Consider the following 18,771-nt stretch of genomic DNA (forward strand, 5'->3'; position numbering starts at 1 on the left):
TTTTTTAAAACTAAAAAATAAAACAAAAGACCTCTTTTTTTAGTGTCTATATATTTGAAGTTAATTTAAAACGTACAAGTGGCAAAGCCGCATATCAAAAGTTTGAAGTTAAAATCTTAGTTAAACTAGAAGAGACCCTTACCATCTAATCTCGGGGCTTTTGACAGATAAAATTTCATTTGTTGAGTTCAAACTCGAAATCTTAATTAAACTAGAAAAAATCATTGTCATCTCTATCAATTAACAAAACTCAACAAATGAGACTTCATCTGCCAAGCTGCACTACAATATGGAGAGAACAAATATATAAAGGGGGGGAAAGGTGATGAGGAATTAAAGATGACAATGCAATTAAAGTTGTTCGCTCAAACACCAAATTTTTCCCTATAGAAAGAAGGTTTTTAAACCGAAAATTAATAATGAATGAATGAATAATACAATTGAAAGAAGACACAGGCAGATGTTGCCCCGGTACGTCCATATAATCAACTCATTCAACAATATTACAAGATTCTTTCTTATTGGGGGGAGGAGAAGCAGCAACATGCCACCTATTGCTCAAGAGGAATCCACTGCATTTCTAGTTGTAGTTCCCCAGATTCAACATTTTGGAGCTTCAGTGAGATCTCTTGTTTTACCTTCCCATCAACAATGTTAATGATGCTATCTTCCATAAGCGCATTGTCGTTTGATTTCAGCCATTTTCCTATTTGCATATTTCCAAACATATCCGGTCTCCCAAATGCCATTGCTGATGTTATCAATGGCTGGACATCAATCTCCGCTTCTCCCATTATGTCGTCAGCTGAAAATGTGTCGTGATCAAATACTTGCTGCAATATAGAAAGTGAAAGATCAGATCAACAATTGTGCGGCTTAGGCACTGATGTTCTTTTTTCTTTCTCATATATGGAAATGGCATATAATCTTCTATGAGTTCAGAGGTCATCATTCCAAAAGGGATCTATGTCGCAATGCTTACAACTAGAGGAAGTCTTGCCTACTGATTAATTGCGGCATCTTGTCGTTATCTTATTAATGCATAGTATTAACTTTGAATTTTCTAGCAAAGTTATTTCATTTGCAACTAACCTCCCAGAGGCGCATGCTTGGCCCTTGGTGCCTCAGAGCCTATAATACCTATGGCCTCATATCACAGCATATTTACAAATTTAGTAATGGAATATGGTCTTTTTAGACATAAAATATCTCAGGTTCTACACCACTACATAATGTTTGTGTTAATTAAGGAAACAAAGAAATAGTTTCACTCTTTGAACTTTGAATCTTTAAAGTGTCAACAGATATGCAAAAAGAATTCACATCATTTAAGAAGAATAAAAAGCTTACCAACTTTACAGGTCCAAAATTTTGTGGAACCGACAGCATGAGTTCCTCATTCCAAACCGGATTCAAATTGCTACGTACTACAGTCGTTTGAACTGTCTAATAACAAAAACACCCAGTATATCATCAGTATGATGCACCATTTTGAATGAAGCAGTGGCCTTTCTTCACTAGTTATATCTTTTCTACCAAAAGGAATTGATAAATCACAATGCACGAGTAACTCTACACTAGGTGACAGCACATATTTGTTGCTCTACACCATGCATACATACACACCATAGAACAAAGCTTTGGAAAATGTCTGACTGGTCATTCAACCAATTGAATGGTATTAAATCGTAACCAAGTGATCATCATACACTTATACATGCACAACAAAAGGAAAAAAGGATGTAGGAAATCCCACAACAAATGCCATAGAATCAACATGACTTTTACAATTGAAAAATTATTATGAACTTTTCTAATCCTCTTACTTTGAAGATTAAAGTAAATAAATAAATAATGAACAATAAAAAGAAGAAAAATGTAACTAACTTGTTTCCCAAGAGTTAGGACCACATATGGATCGCTTGACATCATATCTCTAATAGCTAACTTGAAGATTAAAGTAAATAAATAAATAATGAACAATAAAAAGAAGAAAAATGTAACTAACTTGTTTCCCAAGAGTTAGGACCACATATGGATCGCTTGACATCATATCTCTAATAGCTAAATTTGTACCATTTTTAACTTTGACCTTCAGCAATCCAATAAATTCGACCATGCCTTCCTCCTGCAAATTCCAGCACCAAATCAGCCGAAATTATTTACAGAATAAGAGCATCAACATATAGTTAGTGAAATTAATTGTTACCAAACTTTGTTGATATTAATATCAAACTATCATAAATTGTTTGATGTCCTGTTAGTAATTGCACAAGAATATTTCCAGATGGTAATACTTTCATACAGAAATGTTGAGCTGAAAGGAATCAATCTGATGCACATAAGTGCATGGCTGTGCAAGGTTGGAAAACAAATTTGTGACCCGATTTTTTACAATATGAACATCTAACTTATTCCAAGAACAGATATACAAACTAGCGGTGAAAAAAGCACAGCAATATTACCGATGTCTGTGATGTACTTGCAATTCGAAAACTATCCAAAAACCTCCTAGAAAAACTCGATTGAACAGACATAGTAGACTTTCCTGAAGTAATCCGCAAGCTAGGTTTCAAAAACTCTTGAAGCTCATACTTAGACCTACACGAATATTGAAAATAAGTAAGGGATCACCTAATAACCAGACAAAGACTGATCAGTAACTGCTTTTCGGTACCAACAATACAAGATCCAAACTGCAATAATAGTGACTTTGCTCTCAAACTTACAATACAAGTGATACAGTAACAGAAACAAATCTATAAACACATAAATAATTGTTATGGTTGTGAGTCGTAGTGTTGGAAGGTATCAATACTAAGCATCAATTTTCATACATAGTTCCATAAGAAAATCTTTCCAACCTGATGAATCTCATACGCTCATCGTGAGAAGCATCTGGATGTGGCTTTGAAACTCCCTCAGGTATAAAGGCCTCATATATTGCATTAGCAGTAGAGTTTCCTCCAACTTCAATCATCGCATCAATTTCATCGTCAGACCACTCATCCAATGTCACAGATAAAACCTGAACAATTCAAATTAACATTACCCTAAGTGAGGAATCAGAATTTTTTGAGCAGTTTAAGGAGGCTTGTGAGCTCATCATACTCTAAGACACAGACAAGCTCACAGATACAAGTTGTAAGCATCATATAGGCACCAATTAGGTCACTTTAGCACATTCACATGTACATAACCTTTAGACCTAAGCACCTAATGCTAAGTTCCATTTTTTACACCCTAGAAGCTGCCTTAGAAAATGCAATTAAAAAAAAAAATGAAATTTCAACCTGAAATTTTCAGCCTCTCAGGTCAAGTACATAGATGGATGCTTTTGCAAGCAGTTTAGTACTAAACAATTTGGTGTATCCCTCAAAAGTCAAAATGTACATTTGACAATTGTTGAGCATAAAAATGGTGGGTTGGTACTTAAGTCTTGCAAAACTCACAAACACTTTATTTCATAGTAACATGATTTTACACTGTAAGGTGGCTTTGGAGTTGGGCCATTTGTCATCTCTAATGTTTCCTTAAAAAAATTGTGCATGCCTAGATACTCGGAAACTTTTGTTAGTTTAAGATGGAGAAGACTCCGTGACAGAAGAAATTAGCTTGCCTTGGACTTGGTTAGCCATAGAGTAAGTAATTGCCTGCATGTGCAAAAATCAGGCTTCTAGTGACCTGCTGAGTTATAAGCGGGTGTTCGTATCATTATCTGGCAGCTCTGCTTTAAAAAAGGCTTTGAGTGGGGCAACTTTTGCATTATCGAGCTTCATTGGAAGGCTTGCTTTTTGAGGTTCTTGTTTTTCCGCTAGTCTCTTTTGATTATGTGACTTAGAGAGATATCTTATTCTTCAGGATGTATTGTACTTCTTCTATTTCACAATATTTCTTGTTACTTGCAAACGAGAGAGAGAGAGATTTGCAAAAAACAATACAACAGAATCAAATAAGTTTATCTTCTGGGTCTGAAGATGCTTTTCCATGTTTTAACAGATAAAGATAAGTGAATCTTCTAAAATATGCAAGCCAATGCAAATCATAATGTACTCATAATTCAACAATCAATAGATCTTCAATGAGAGGCATATTGCAAATAAACAAAAACCACCTCCTAAAATGGTGTGAGACCGTAATTGAAATATTTAAACTGAGAGCAACATGTAAGCATTACCTTTGAAATATGAGTACCAAGGCTTCTATGCACACCACAACATTTTAAGCATATAAAAACTCCAATATTTGCAGACCTGCAGATAAGGTTGTCCAATAACTTCTTATTAACTTTGACAGGTATATGTCAGATAAAATTAACTTATTGTTCTTTATTCTCCTTCAACCATGCACAAAAATGTTATTTATGCCTTTTATAGGCTCTACAGGAAGCATGCGCGAATATGTTCATACTACCAAGTCCTACAAAACCTCTCTGTCCCATAAATAAAGGAGAAACTAGGTCATAGAGCTGTTTCTTTAGAATGTGGAAGCCTCCATTCCACTAATATATGCAAAGCCTATATTCAATCTGAAGTTATAAAAGACTCAGCAACTTACGCCCATTTAGGATCCGGAGCAGCACAGTCAGCACAAAAGCGATTATCACTTTTGAGCAACAAATCTTTTAATCTTCTTTTACCTGCAAAGTATAAATCAGAAGATGTGGATAGTGTCATAAAATAATCTTGCAGAGCAGTCAAATGAATAGATTCTGATATGTGGATAGTGTCATAAAATAATCTTGCAGAGCACTAAAATGAAAAGATCTAAAATCTATAAAAAAAAAAAAAAACTTCAATTTTTTTTTTTTTTTTGGGAGGGGGGGGGGGAAGGGAGATTTTTGTTTTTCCTGCTATATTGGTGTGTGTGTGTGGGGGGGGAGGGGGGGTAAAAAAGTTCCATCCCTCCTGCTCTGCACCTGAAGGGGAACCATCCTACTACTTGTTGCCTATGATCAAGGGATAAACACAGATACAACAGAAAGAATTCAGTCTCATATATATATTAAACTAAAAAAATTGAAAAATTCTTTGATGCATCTTGTTGAAAACAAGAAAGAAATATGTATTATATTCAATTTCATCAACCAGTGCTGGGAAGTGGTGTGGAGGTAATAGAAGAATGAGAACAACAAGAATCAACCCCTTGCAATCTTCAGCATGCTAACCTCTGTTGAAATAAAACTTCAAATACCAGCAGCCGCTAAATAGTTGTCGAATGCTAGAATGATTTCCCCCGAACTTAATATAAAAAATAATCCTAGGCTGAAAGACGACACTACATGATGTTCATCCTACAGACCAGTATGAGTTGTAGAGTATCTGCAACTTCACCAGTGTAAGCTATTACCCTCCACGGGTTGATAAATGCTAGACTCCACAAGCAATGCATTGCTTCTCAAGTTTCCTCACAAATTGCAAATGCATGAACTGCCAGAATACAATGATAATTTGCAAATCTAAAATAATGCAGATAAGCAATAATACACCTAATTTGCATTTCAAGCAGATTAGAATTCCCTATACTGTTAAGGAATTTAAATCTTATACAAAAGTAAGAGTGATGAAACTTATATTCATCAGTCCTAGTATAAGTTTATAAAAGAAAAGCTCAGAGACTAGTTGAAAAAGAAAAATGAAAGGAAAAGAAAAGATTTTAATTTTCCATAGGACAGTACAGTGTTTGAAGTTAACTATTCAACTTTTGTCTCGATGTTGGATCAAACACAAATGGGAAAGGCACAAATGCTAAGCACCTTATTGCCCTAAGGATATTCATGTTCTAACTTATTAATAAGCACAATGAATTCTCCATCTCCAAGAGCTTCTTCATTCCTATCAAATGTCCCCTGCCATCAAATAGCTTCTGAATTATCTTATTGATTACCCTGCAGCCATTTTTGTTTTTACAATTCTGAAGGTTATTAGAGGCTTGTAAAGCATTATTTCCCTTCACATGATGATAATTGAGCAAATCCTAATCCAAAGTACACTAAGAATCCATAAATGTGCTCCTAATGTCTTCTAAACTAAGATTCATATATATTAGTCGCAGGTTTTGCTGCCGATAAAAACAATCATCATTATTACTTGAAGCATCAACATCGTACCTGAGCCAGGCCTCTGAAGGTCTGATACACGGTTCATTGCTTCTTTGATAAGAAAAAAATCATCCAACAAAGCTTTAAGCACTAAACTGTCTGCAATAAATCACAAAAAATGGAGGGTAGAACCTAATTTAGCAACAATAATAGCAAAAGTAGCCATTACAGCTTTGTGCTTTCTGGCTAAGAACCTAATAACCAATATAGCCTAGTAAGGACAACACAGTATCTGAATGCATCAAAACTTATCCGGATAGTGGTTCAAAGAAAAGGGGAGGAAACTCCAAATATAAATAAGAGAAATCTGCAAGTGGGGACTCAAGATTATTATATAGGCACTCAAGTGCCAACGCAATCACACGATAGTAAACTGAATGGATCAGTATACAAACAGAAAGATAAAATCTTTATTACTCGTGGATAAAATGGAAGAGCAAGAAAATTTAAAAAAAAAAATTGAAAAAGAAATGATCTTCGCCGTGTTAAATCAGAACCCAAATGAGGGAAAATCCGAAACGACACAAGAAATGTAAATTTCTATCCCTTTCTCAGCATTCAAACAATATAGAGAAAGAAAAATCAGAATCGATGAAAAAGAGAATTACTTCTAATTGCATGATTAATACAAACAATAGAAATTGTCAATCAATGACAAATATAGATTTATAACCATGATATATAATCAATGAATAGCAACAAAAACAATTTAAACCAATAAATAGGCAATAGAATGTAGAATATAACATGCAGAACCCAAGAAAGCAAAGATTAAAAAGAAAAAACAGAAGAAGAATAAGATGATCTAAATAAGAGACAGAGAGATATAGACGGAATTGGGAATTCACCAGTAAAAGTTGTCAAAGAATTGAAAACCTGAATTGAAAATCCAAAAATCCTTCCTTATTCCTCAAGAGGGAGAGAGAGAGAGAGAGAGAGAGACAAAAGCTGCAGCCTTTAAAAGAGAAAGTATTTCAGACCATTTATTTAATATATATTAAGAAAATTAAACCATTTTAGCAATATTAAGAAAAATAAATATGACTGTTTTTTTGGTATGAGATAAAGTTTGTGAGATGGGAAGGTCAAGACATGAATTGATCTGTTCGTTGGAAATGGATTGTTCTGCTGCCAATGCCCTCCCTCGCATCCAATTTATAAATAAGCAATTAATAAATATATGAAAAACTTCTCGTTTAAGAAAACAGAAAATCAATAATTGATTTACTACATTAATGCCTACCTGCCAATTGTCAAAAGTTGTATATATTTAATCTATAAAATTTATTTCATTTACAAGAAATTGGTTTAGATTAAAGGAAAAGAATTGTATTGAATTATTACAGCTGAAATTAAATTTTAAAATTTTTTACATTAATATGGTAATATATTTAATAATATTAAAATATTTTTTAAAAATTTATTATTTTTATTTTATTTTTTATATTTTTTAAATTAAATAAAATTCGACTAAATATAATATAAAATTCTAAAAAAATAACTATTATTTTCTTTCTAAAAATCTGAATAAATTTAACTGGTGAAAATATTTACTTTTACTTTAAAATTCAAAATTTTACATTTATATTAAATCAATTATTATTTTATAATCAGTGTTAAGAAAATTAAATAATTATTTCTATTATATATTTTGTAACCTATTTGGATCTCCTATAATTAAAAAAAAATGACAAAAACTAAAAAAAATATTAAATATAAAGAATGAGTATTATTTAATTATTATTTTTATATATTATTTTTTTCCTTTTAATTTATTACTTAAATTTTTAAAATTGTACGTTACCAAATTGTCTATTTTGGATGGCTAACCGTGATCGAATGTGTTAGAAGAGTCTTACCACATAATACAATGTATCTCATCAAATAAAATAAATAGCCTTATTTATTAAATTCAAGATTTGAAAATTCAGAGAAGACACACAAACATATCTGAAATACTTATCTACTTACCAAAACCTATATGCATAGTAGAATTTTCAACAAAAACACAATACTAAGATTTGAATCAAACAAATCAAAATCAAACCATCTTAAGACTAAAAAATTTATCGATGATTTCTTCGAATTAAACCAAATTAATATAAAGCAAAATGATTCATCTATCATGTATTTTTTTTTTAAATATACTTTTACTTTTAAAATTTATCAATTTAGTCTATTACTTTTTCATTTTTAGTCGAATATATCCTAATTCAATTTGGTGTGCGCTAGCTCTGATATGGCATACATACATGCCATTTTTTATGCCTACAAGAATTACTACAATTATAAAATCTTTCGCTAAATGCATATTTGCACAGTTGATTTTTGTCCATTTTGTTATTTTAATATTTTAACTTTCGATATTACCTAATAGACATATTTACAGACTTATATTTTTTATTTTTATTAAAAACTATTAAATTTTAAATAAAAATAAGAATAAAGATAAAAATATGATTATATAAAATAAAAATTAAGAGGCTCATCAAAATAATACTTAAAAGTTCAACAATTTAATAATATATTTTTCCAAAAAAAAAGAAAAAGAAAGAACAAAAGCAAAAGATAAGGCATTGATAATTGCTCCTAAAGTAGGATGGAAATTGACATTTAGGAGTCAACATCACCATATTATATATAAGGGGCTGAAACAAGGCATATATTTCCCCCCCAGGGACCAACATGAAAAGCCTATCTATGAAGTTTCTTCTCACTGGACATTCTTTTATTACTTAAAAGTTCCCTTTTTTTATTTATTTTTAATGAAACTCTTTTATAAAATAACAATTAAAGGAATAGAAAGTAATCAAGCTTTTAAAATTTTAAGAACTAAATTATAAGACAAATTTAAATTATGTTCTTTATCATGCAAAAATCTTTTTATATATTAATGTGCAGATTCTTTTAGTCCTATTATTTAAAAAAACTTTATTCTATGATACAGAATTTCACTTTTTATTTAGAAAAACAAAAGAATCAGAAACTTTGGAACATTGAATTTAAAATACTATAATAAATTCCACTCCAATTAAGAAGCTAATCTCATGTTAATCTCTATTGTTAAACTATAGAAACAGTGTCTGACATATTGAGGCATGTGTGCCTAGAAGCCAGGCATGTCCAAGGAGACAATGCGACTGCCCATTTGCAACTGCCATTGCATCTGCAAGAAAAATGGTGGTGCAAGAGAGACAGAGAAGGGCTAAGTAGCTAAGGTATCCGCTGGCTATGCATGTTCAGGCAAAGACAACACTGGTTGATGGACTAATATAATAATCTTTAAACTATAAAAGCCAGAAGGACTGCTAATTTGTTCTGATTAAGAGAATCATTTGATTATTAAATGATACAGATGAATGGGAACAGCTAATCAAGTTTCTGCAAAGCTGACCAAATTCAATATCCAACAATCTCCACATTGCCTGATGGGGCTGCTAATTTTCTTCTGAAGGAAAAACAGGCAAGAACCAGGTTCATAATATGCAAATATCAGTAAACTTCAACGTGCCATTGCTTGTTCTTTTTAAGCTGTGAGAGCTTCTGGTCCCAGCTTTCTCCTCTTTGTTCTGCAACTTTCTTCAGTGTATCTTGAATCCCAGGCATCATTCCCTTAAGCCCACAGAAATATATATGAGCTCCACCATCTAAGAGTTTGAAGATCTCGTCACTGTATTCCTCAATCTTATCTTGAACATACATCTTTCCCCCATTCTTGTTCTTCTGTTCCCTGCTAAGTGCCTTGTCATACCGGAAGTGATCTGGGTAGTCCTCAAGGTACTTTGTGAATTCATCATCATAGAGGAGACTGTCAGTGTTTGCCACCCCAAGGAAAAGCCAAGCAAGACCACCAAATTTGAATGTGGGAACATCCTCCATGAACATACGTCGGAGGTAACCTCTAAAGGGAGCCACACCAGTGCCAGTAGCAATCATTATGTGGGTAGCATTAGGGTCAGATTCAGGCAAAAGCATTATTTTGCCAGAGGGTCCTGCCACAAAAAGCAATCTAGTGCTGAATAAAAGGGGAATGAAAAGAAAAGGAAGGAAAGCATACTGTCTAGTTAAATAAATAAATAGACCTATTATTAGACGTAAACTTCAAAATTCCAGCACATGCACACACATGTACCTTTCTTTTACATGTACACAGTATTTTAATCCTAAATTCGCGTGTGCAGCCACATGCACTTACCACTTGTTTGATTGAACAATTTCAAGCTAATCCATTTGCTGATATAAGTATAGGCAAGAATTAAGCATCATAGACAAGCAGAAAACTCCAAACACCCATATCATGTCTTTTGATACAGAAATATTATGATTGATCTATTAGCTTGCGAATAGGAGTTAAATCTATAACTGAACATCAAGCAACAGAACATGAAAAGTGAATGAATGAGTAAAAGGATCTGATTTAAGAGATTTGGTGAATCTTGTAGTCTTCCACAAATTAGTAAGGCCATACCAGTGATCTGAACTTTATCTCCTGGCTTTGAGTTGCAAAGGAAATTACTGCATATGCCCATCTTTGAAGGATCCTCCTTTCCAGTCTCAGGATCATAGTACAGAGCACGGCGAACGCATAAAGTAGCGGTCTTGCCATCAAAATTGTCTCCATACCTGGTTGATGCAATCGAATAAAGACGTACATTGTGAGGAGCCCCTGGCTTCTTTGGATTTTCACCCTAGAATGCCAAAAAAATTCAATCAGGAAACAAGTTGCAATACTTCTGTACAGGGTAATATCATAATGTGCGCACCAAGATGCCAAGACAAAGTAGGAAATAAATGAGGCTATAAGGTAACAGGTTTGAACCCACATTTTGGCAAAGACTGGATAGCAAATGGAGATTCAATAAAAAGATAAAAAAAAAAAAAAAAAACCGAGGATCCCAACTATGTAAACTTGAAGTCAATAGTTAACAAATCAGCCACATAGTATTCAGTACAAAAATAATTAGATGATAATGCAGAGTTGAGAACATGCATTTTTCTAAATGAAATGTATCCATGAAAGAAAGTTTAACGTCTGCTTTTAAGAATAAATCCTTTAAATCCCCTAGCTAAACTCACCCAAAACAGAAAAGATAGAAGTGACATATTAAGAATAAATTACATAGCAATAGCAACTAAAAATAAAGTGTAAAACATTAAAAGAAAAAAGCACGATAAATATCCTAACTTACAGGAGGGATAACACCATAACTTTGCCCTTCCCAATACGGAACATTACCACCATGATCAATCACGATGTGGCACGTCTCTCCAGGAGCTTTTGGGCCTACAAGCCTCTCAACAGAAGCAATAGTTGCAGTGTAAGGTTCCTTGGGCTTGTATAAATTCAATGGAGGCTCTTTGGCATCTTCAAGTTCTAATGGTGAAACTGCAACCTTCGATCTGCTGGCTTGTTGAACTGACATGCATACTACATATTGATTCTTCAATTGAACCTTTCTTGATTTCAAGTCCAAAGCCAAGGAAGGGGCCCATGATTTACCACTGAAGCTTATACTGTGTGTCTGCAACAAGATAAAGTGCGCTCAGTACATGCAAAAAATAAGAAAGACTTGGTGGCTATTTCCCCTTTGCAAGTTAATGTCATTTTAGAAATCGCGACAAAAGAAACTGTCAAGAGGAGCAACCGATAAAAAGATACTAAGGATTCAGAATCAAATACTGATGCACATCTAGAAACTCAACAACATATCCTTCACATTGAATTTGGCCTTATAATAAAAAATAGTCAAGAAAATGCTGTATCAACAAAGAAAATACACATAGTTACAGTTATACTTACTAGGATAATAATGAAATAGTTTAATCATGGCTACTAGACCTCTTTGAGTAGGATTTGTCAAAAAATTAGCTCTTCCTTGTGGAGGCAATTTCATCACCAAAATACAGGGTTTCCCAGTAATTGATTAAACAAAGTACAGAAGCATAAGAACCAGTATCCAAATTTAATAAACAAAGTTCATACAGTGACAACGCCTTGCACCTTGAATGCGATATACACATGTGCTAGGAATTAACTTTAGACAATTTCACGAAAAGAAAACAAAGAAGGCCAGCATGCAATTAAACCTATTTGAATTAATGTGCAATTTATACATTTCTCTAAGAACACCAAATATAGTGATAGAAAGCCGTAAAGCCGAAAGCCCAAGATGTGGGTGATAATGTATCAAGCCAAGGACATGTTAAAAAAAAAACTGCACTTCACTTTTCTCTTTCACCAACTCCTTCTATTAGGCTTTAAAGTTTAGATGATTACTAAAAAGGTCTGCCCATTTTTCATTCAATTAGCAATCCAAGTCATACTTAAATTAATTTCATTTCAACCTAAATCAAAAGGCTATATACCTTTCACTGCATACAAACAACAGAATCCTACTTTAGAATTCCATTGATCCATTCAGGATCAAGCCATCTAATAATTCAGCCTGCAGCTTAAGTCAGATTGAAGAAGCATATCAGCAAACTTGGCATAACACTTAACCATGAAACAAGAACATAAAAGGAACAAGGAAGAACGAAGAACACCAGATCTTCTTATTCATTGTTTACCCTTCGCTATCTCCTAAGAATACAAATGAAACCACTTAAAAGACTCTTCAAATGGGATGCACTCTCTTAAGGAATGTAAACATTCAGAACAGAGGCTACAGTTTAGTGCAGACGGTAGACCCTTTCAACATATCTGAGCATGAAAAAGATATTATGGTTATACATCCATCAGTACGTATTAAATATTTTTAAGAAAAGGGCTACGCATAAGCAAGATATTTAGATACTTGCAATAGTGGGTCCACTCAATGCTTACAAGCCCAAATTTGTACACATCGTTATCAAAAGGTAAAAGGTCAAACTTTTATCTCTCCATGAAACAAAATTAGCACTTGTCAAAAAATCCCTAAAATCTGCTGGTGTTACCTTAAAAACTGATCTCTTGAGAGTCGAATCGCTCCCAACAGGGACAGCTAAAGAAACCTGCAGAAACACACAAAAAAAAAAAAAATCAACTTTGTCAAGAATCAATCTCTAATCTATAATCATCCAACTGGGGTATGATTAAAACTAAGTTTGATTGCAGAAAATGAAGGAAAAGGCTAAGAAAGGAGCAAAATTTATAAAGTGTCCAGTGCATGCCCATAGCAAACATAATCGTTATAATCAATACAAAATTTTCGCTTTTCTTTTACTTTTCTTTCCGGGAAACCAAAAAAAAATTCAAAAGAATGCAAGAGAATGTTAAAAAATAAATAAAAAATTGAAAACAATGAGTTTGAGGGATGAGGCTGACCTGTGAAACTGCTGCAGAATGGGCCATGATCAGATCAGAGAAAGAGGTAGAGAGAGTGTAGTGAGTTTGTAAAATACGGGATTTAATTGGTTTTATAGGGTCTATAAGATTGGATCATGAGAAAGTAAAAAAGAAAAGATGATGATGAAGAACTTGAGTAGTTCAGAGTGACCCTTTGGAGAGTAGCAAAAGACGGATCTTTGGGTGTGCCTCTCCAGTTTACTATAGTGGTACTACCAACCTGCTGGCTGCTCTGCTCTCTATTATATGTTGCCTTTTGTTTTTTTAATGTTGTCAAACTTTTCTCCTATGTAGTTTATACCAATGCTATGTATTGCATTTACCAACAACTCCCTTCTTCTTCTTCTTTTCCACTATTTTAACATTTTTTTTTTGGTTAATCCATTTCTCTTAAACCTTTCTTCAATTAATGAAATATCTATTAGACTGTGGGCATATAAGAGGATAATTATAAAATGATAATAAGTCTTAGTTTGAAGGAGAGGATTTACATGAACACTCTAAAACTCTGTAATGTTTGATGAGTCAAATATAAATTTATAATAAAAAAAATATATTCAAATGTTTAAATTTTATATTGCTTGCAGCATTTTTAGTAGTAGTCTTTATATTAAAGATACAGTTTTTATGATAAAAAAATATTTATATATAAAGAATTAAAAAGTTTCATTAAAATATAATAGACCCTTTTGTAGTTTTCTTTTTATATTATTTTTATTTTTATAAATATTAATAATATTAATTCTAATATTTTTATTTTAACTAATGAAAAAATAAAATAAAAGAATATTAATTAATAAAATATATAAAAATCTGTAGTATATTTATTGAACGCAAAAAAGAGAGATAAACTAACCATTTACATTATATTTAAGAAATTAAAAATATATTAAAATTTTATTTTAAAATATGATTGTTTTAAAATATTATTGTACTAATTGTTTATTCGTGCAAAGTACTATCATTATTATTATTTTAATTATTTATAGATATAATTTAATAAATTTTTTAATATATATTAATTTATAATATTTTAAAAAATAATAGAAAACTAATTATTTTTAATGTTTTTAATTTATTTTTTAGAGTTTAGATTTTTAGTGCAATAATATAAAACTATTTTAAATATATATATTAATTAATTTTAATATTATATAAATTATTACTATCAATATAACTAATGTTATTATTTTTTAGAATTAAAAGTTCATTAATTAGTAAGTATAATATTTAAAAATATTATTTTCTATAATTAGAATTATTATCTAGTTAGTAAATTAATTTATTAATTAACATAATATTAAAAAATAATTAATATACTATACTTTAAAATAATTATTATCTAATTAAAAAACTAATTTATTATTAATATGTTATTTTTTATGATTAGAATTAAAATTTTATTAGGAATGTAATTTACTAATTAATAAGTTAATAGAAAAAACTACAAAATTACATTTAAACTTGAATTTCATGTGTCAAAATAAGTACACATATCAAAATAAAAATTATACATGTCAAAAATTAAACACATATATAAAAAAATCTAAATCTCAAAAATTAATATATACTAGTCGTCTATCTATGTGTTGTATGACCGTTATTATTATTTCGATTATAAAATTAAATTTATAGATACAATTTAATCAATTATTCAATATTTAATATTTGATTTATAATAATTTTAAAAATAATAGCAAACTAACTATTTGTAAATGCTTTTAATTTTTTAAATTTTATTTATATTATTGTATTTAATAAAATATTTATTTATTAATATTATTTTTAAATTAATATTATCAATAAATTATTTTTAAAATATTTATTTATTAACTCTAATATTATGTAAATTATACTATCAATATAATTGATATTGCTATTTTTTTAAAAAAATTAATTTATTAGTAATTATATTGTTCCTTAAGATTAGAATAAGTGTTTAATTATAAATGTAACTTATTAATCAATAAATTAATAGAAAAATTTATAAAATTATATATATGTTTGAATCTTATGTGTTAAGAATGTACACATGTCAAAATGAAAATTTTATGTGTTAAAACGTACACATGTCAAAATGAAAATTTTATATGTTAAAACGTGTCAAAAAAATTAAATATTAAAAATTATATATATATATATATATATATATATATATATATATATATATATATATAAGATATCTTAGAAATGTTTTTAATGATTCTTTACAATATTATCTAAGTGTGTTTCTATTGACTTATACATAATTTTTATTTTAATTTATTTTAAAATATGTTATAATAATTATTTTTATTTATAAAAAATAATAAATACAACTCCTAAGAAAATAAAATATTTTTAAAAATAATTCTCTTAATCTTTAAATTTTAGAAAAATAAAATATAATTATTAAAATATTTTTAAAAGAAAATCAATTATCAGGAATTTTTGTGTTTCACGTATACTTTTTACAACAGAGAATGATGCTCTTGAATCAAATCCTAGAATGAGTATTATAAATCTTTTAATTTTGTTTTGTCGTGAAGAGAGTCAATTTCAGACGACGGCGCTACATGGGAAGGCTGATAGGCGGCTGCCGCTAAGAACACAGGGAGAGAGCCAGTCTGAGGGTTATTTTGGGAAAGGCATTTGATATTATTATAAGCTTTACGAATGGTTTCTTTTTGGGCTATAATAAGCTTATGGGCACATCATTAAAGTTCTAGGGAAGCTCTTACCAAATCCAAAAGGCCACCCCCAACGAAATAATACATTTCATTGATTAAATAATTTTTTAAGAAAAAAGCTTAAACTTAATTATACAATTAATAAATATTAAATATTAGTTACATGATTATTATATTATTTTAATTAATTTTTTATTTTTTCGATTCGAAACCGAAACCGGCATTGTCTCCTCCAGTTTTATAGGCCAGTGTGATTTCGATTTCAATTTCGAATTTGACTGATTTTTAAGTTGATTTTGACCGGTCTAGTTCTGATTCTGAACCAACCCGTGAGTATTCTTATTTTGTTCCCACTTCAAATATTTCATAAAACGAAACAAATAAAATAAACCTACATTCTCACAAATAAAGGAAAAAATAAAATAATTTATTATGCAAATTATACTCTTTTTACACCGTTTCGAATATAAATTCATTTATAGTTCCATTTTATCTGACGGTTATATATTTACATCACAAAAATAAATATTAAAAATATAAATTTTATTCCTTTTATTTTTTAAATTTATTACTCAAATTATTAAGACATGTATCATAACTGATCACAAAAAAGATTTTTTTTCGTCGCTCTTATAATTTTATTATTTTTATGCAAGTCAAACTCCTAATAGAGCAATTTTTTTCTCTTGTCAGTCGACAATCATCTTGAATGTCCTTGATAATTTCTTGATTATTATATAATAATAATAATAATATGGATCATATGGTAAAAATTAAACTAAAGAGCAGCCACGTGGATGAATAGTCAAAATAGAGGTTCGCATATTGTTTTATATGACAAGAAGCAGCCTTTCGTTCATCAATGGAGGCTTGACTCTACATTAAACAAGAAAATTAGTAAAATTTCATGTGCAAACAGCACATGTCAACTTTCAAATTTGATTATTATTTATTATTATTTCATTGAATGCTCCATGGCAATTAATAGGCTATGCAATAAAAAATATCAATATTTTATTTTATATTTACTATAAACTTCTATCAATATTAATAGATAATAAATTTATTCGAGCAAGAACTTAAAATATTATTTTTTAGACGGACTTAAAAATATTATTTTTTAATAGTCATCTAGCAAATTCAGTTCATTTATAAAGTTATATATGAATAATTATATATTTTGATTGCGAGCTAGATTCTGTCCTAGATTTAAAAACACGAATTTATAATAAATTTGTTTTCATCTGAATTTAAAAAAATAATAATTAAATATTAACAAAAAAAAAACTCGATTTCACAATGAAAATCGCACATTTAATTGATATTGTTATCATTATTATACTATTTATCACGTGATTAAAGTAGAATGACATTGAAGAAGAAAGTAAGTTGAAATTAAATTGGGGATTAGTACCTAATTAAATTTGGTCATTAGGTTTTGAAAGTTAGATGGAACTCTAATGAATGGTGTAAACAAAAACCAAAATCATTTAAATAATGCATTAGCCACATGTTGCTTTGATTTTATCATTAAATTTATTGATGTAGATTTTCTTATTCTACTGCAATATATAAAAAAAGATAAATTAAAAAAAATCATTTAAGGGTGTAAAAAAGAAATAGTAGCTTTATGTTATGTTTGAACTTTATGAAAATAAAAGGATATATTAAAATTAAGGATGTTACCGTAACTTTATTAAAAAGATAATAATAAAATGAGTACTACCATTAAGCAATTCCAAAAAAACCTTATAAAAAAACAAAAAGAATTTGGGCCATAAAGCCCATTTCTCGTATAAATATATATATATATATATATATATATATATATATAACCCTTTTCTTTTCCTCTTGGGCTAAAACCAAGCCCAACCTAGTACGAAGACCAATAGGATTAGGGTTAAAGTTTAATGAAGAATTTTCCAGTTTTTTAAATTTCTTTCTACGGTGAAATTGTTTTTTATGATTTTTTTAAAAAAAATTATTTAATATTAATTTATTTAAAATTTTATTCAAAAAATATACTGAAATATAAGATATTCAAAAAATTTAAAAATGAATTTATTTTATTGTGATTTTAATTTTAATTCTATATATTTTCTTTTTTTTTTTTCAGAATTTGTTATAAAAGAATATTAAAAATATATATAAAAGAAAGCGAAAGAAAACAATACTAAGAGTGTACTTATAAAATACCAAAAAAATATTTTTTTAATTTATATTATTGTGAAATTCAGTTTTTATTTTCTATCTTTTTATTTTTTTCAGAATTTTACTAGAAAAAAATACTAAAAACATACTTAAAAGATATCAAAAATTTTATTTATTTTAACTTGTATTATTATGAATTCACATTTTAAAATTTCATTAAAAAATACTAAAAATATACTTATAAGATACCGATAATATATAGTTTTAACTTGTATAACTATAAAATCAACCAAATAAGATAGATTTATCATTTTTATTTTATATTTTTATATTTGGTATTCGTGAATTGAATGATTTTATATATATATTTTTAATAGTTAATGTGTTTTAATGATATGAAAATATATATTTTAAAAAATATACTATAATATATAAAAATATATTAAATATAATTTAAAATACATGAAGACTAACTAAAATAAAATTTAAAAATATATTAAACGGTTATAAAAATATACTAAAAC

At 29.4% G+C, this 18,771-nt stretch overlaps 2 protein-coding genes across 4 annotated transcripts; both read right to left on the reverse strand.

Annotated features, from left to right (window-relative positions):
• Positions 1-326: 326 nt before the first annotated feature.
• LOC8265523 (ADP-ribosylation factor GTPase-activating protein AGD12) lies at positions 327-7,216 on the reverse strand. Of its 2 annotated transcripts, none has more exons than XM_015721775.3 (9): positions 6,977-7,216; positions 6,110-6,199; positions 4,558-4,639; positions 4,178-4,253; positions 2,865-3,028; positions 2,466-2,601; positions 2,009-2,128; positions 1,351-1,446; positions 327-833 (listed from the first exon to the last, which is right to left on the reverse strand). In XM_015721775.3, exons 2-9 carry the CDS (start codon positions 6,144-6,146, stop codon positions 552-554), a joined length of 993 nt encoding a protein of 330 aa, XP_015577261.1. In that variant the 5' UTR covers positions 6,147-6,199; positions 6,977-7,216; the 3' UTR covers positions 327-551. The 2 variants fall into 2 exon arrangements, with proteins under 2 accessions (XP_015577261.1, XP_002523190.1); XM_002523144.4 differs by having other exon boundaries at positions 6,949-7,215.
• Positions 7,217-9,359: 2,143 nt separating this feature from the next.
• Positions 9,360-13,708, reverse strand: LOC8265524 (ferredoxin--NADP reductase, embryo isozyme, chloroplastic). Of its 2 annotated transcripts, XM_002523145.4 has the most exons (5): positions 13,407-13,708; positions 13,037-13,093; positions 11,290-11,622; positions 10,569-10,788; positions 9,360-10,092 (listed from the first exon to the last, which is right to left on the reverse strand). In XM_002523145.4, the coding sequence occupies exons 1-5, from the start codon at positions 13,431-13,433 to the stop codon at positions 9,593-9,595; spliced, it is 1,137 nt and encodes a 378-aa protein (XP_002523191.1). In that variant the 5' UTR covers positions 13,434-13,708; the 3' UTR covers positions 9,360-9,592. The 2 variants fall into 2 exon arrangements, with proteins under 2 accessions (XP_002523191.1, XP_048229014.1); XM_048373057.1 differs by lacking the exons at positions 13,037-13,093; positions 13,407-13,708 and adding an exon at positions 12,467-12,485.
• Between the last annotated feature and the right edge of the window lie 5,063 nt (positions 13,709-18,771).

The sequence above is a fragment of the Ricinus communis genome, chromosome 4, assembly GCF_019578655.1.
Source record: "Ricinus communis isolate WT05 ecotype wild-type chromosome 4, ASM1957865v1, whole genome shotgun sequence".
NCBI lineage: Eukaryota > Viridiplantae > Streptophyta > Magnoliopsida > Malpighiales > Euphorbiaceae > Ricinus > Ricinus communis.

Bases quoted from the DNA above. Each gene is read 5' to 3' on its own strand.
- LOC8265523 (XM_015721775.3), bottom strand. From the start codon at position 6,146: ATGAACCGTGTATCAGACCTTCAGAGGCCTGGCTCAG. The intron at 4,640-6,109 runs GTACGATGTTGA...TATACTTTGCAG, and splicing joins CCTTCAGAGGCCTGGCTCAG to GTAAAAGAAGATTAAAAGAT. The intron at 1,447-2,008 runs GTTAGTTACATT...TTTTGTTATTAG, and splicing joins TCCTAACTCTTGGGAAACAA to ACAGTTCAAACGACTGTAGT.
- LOC8265524 (XM_002523145.4), bottom strand. From the start codon at position 13,433: ATGGCCCATTCTGCAGCAGTTTCACAG. The intron at 10,789-11,289 runs GTAAGTTAGGAT...TTGGCATTCTAG, and splicing joins GTTATGGTGTTATCCCTCCT to GGTGAAAATCCAAAGAAGCC. The intron at 10,093-10,568 runs GTATGGCCTTAC...TTTTTGTGGCAG, and splicing joins AGATAAAGTTCAGATCACTG to GACCCTCTGGCAAAATAATG.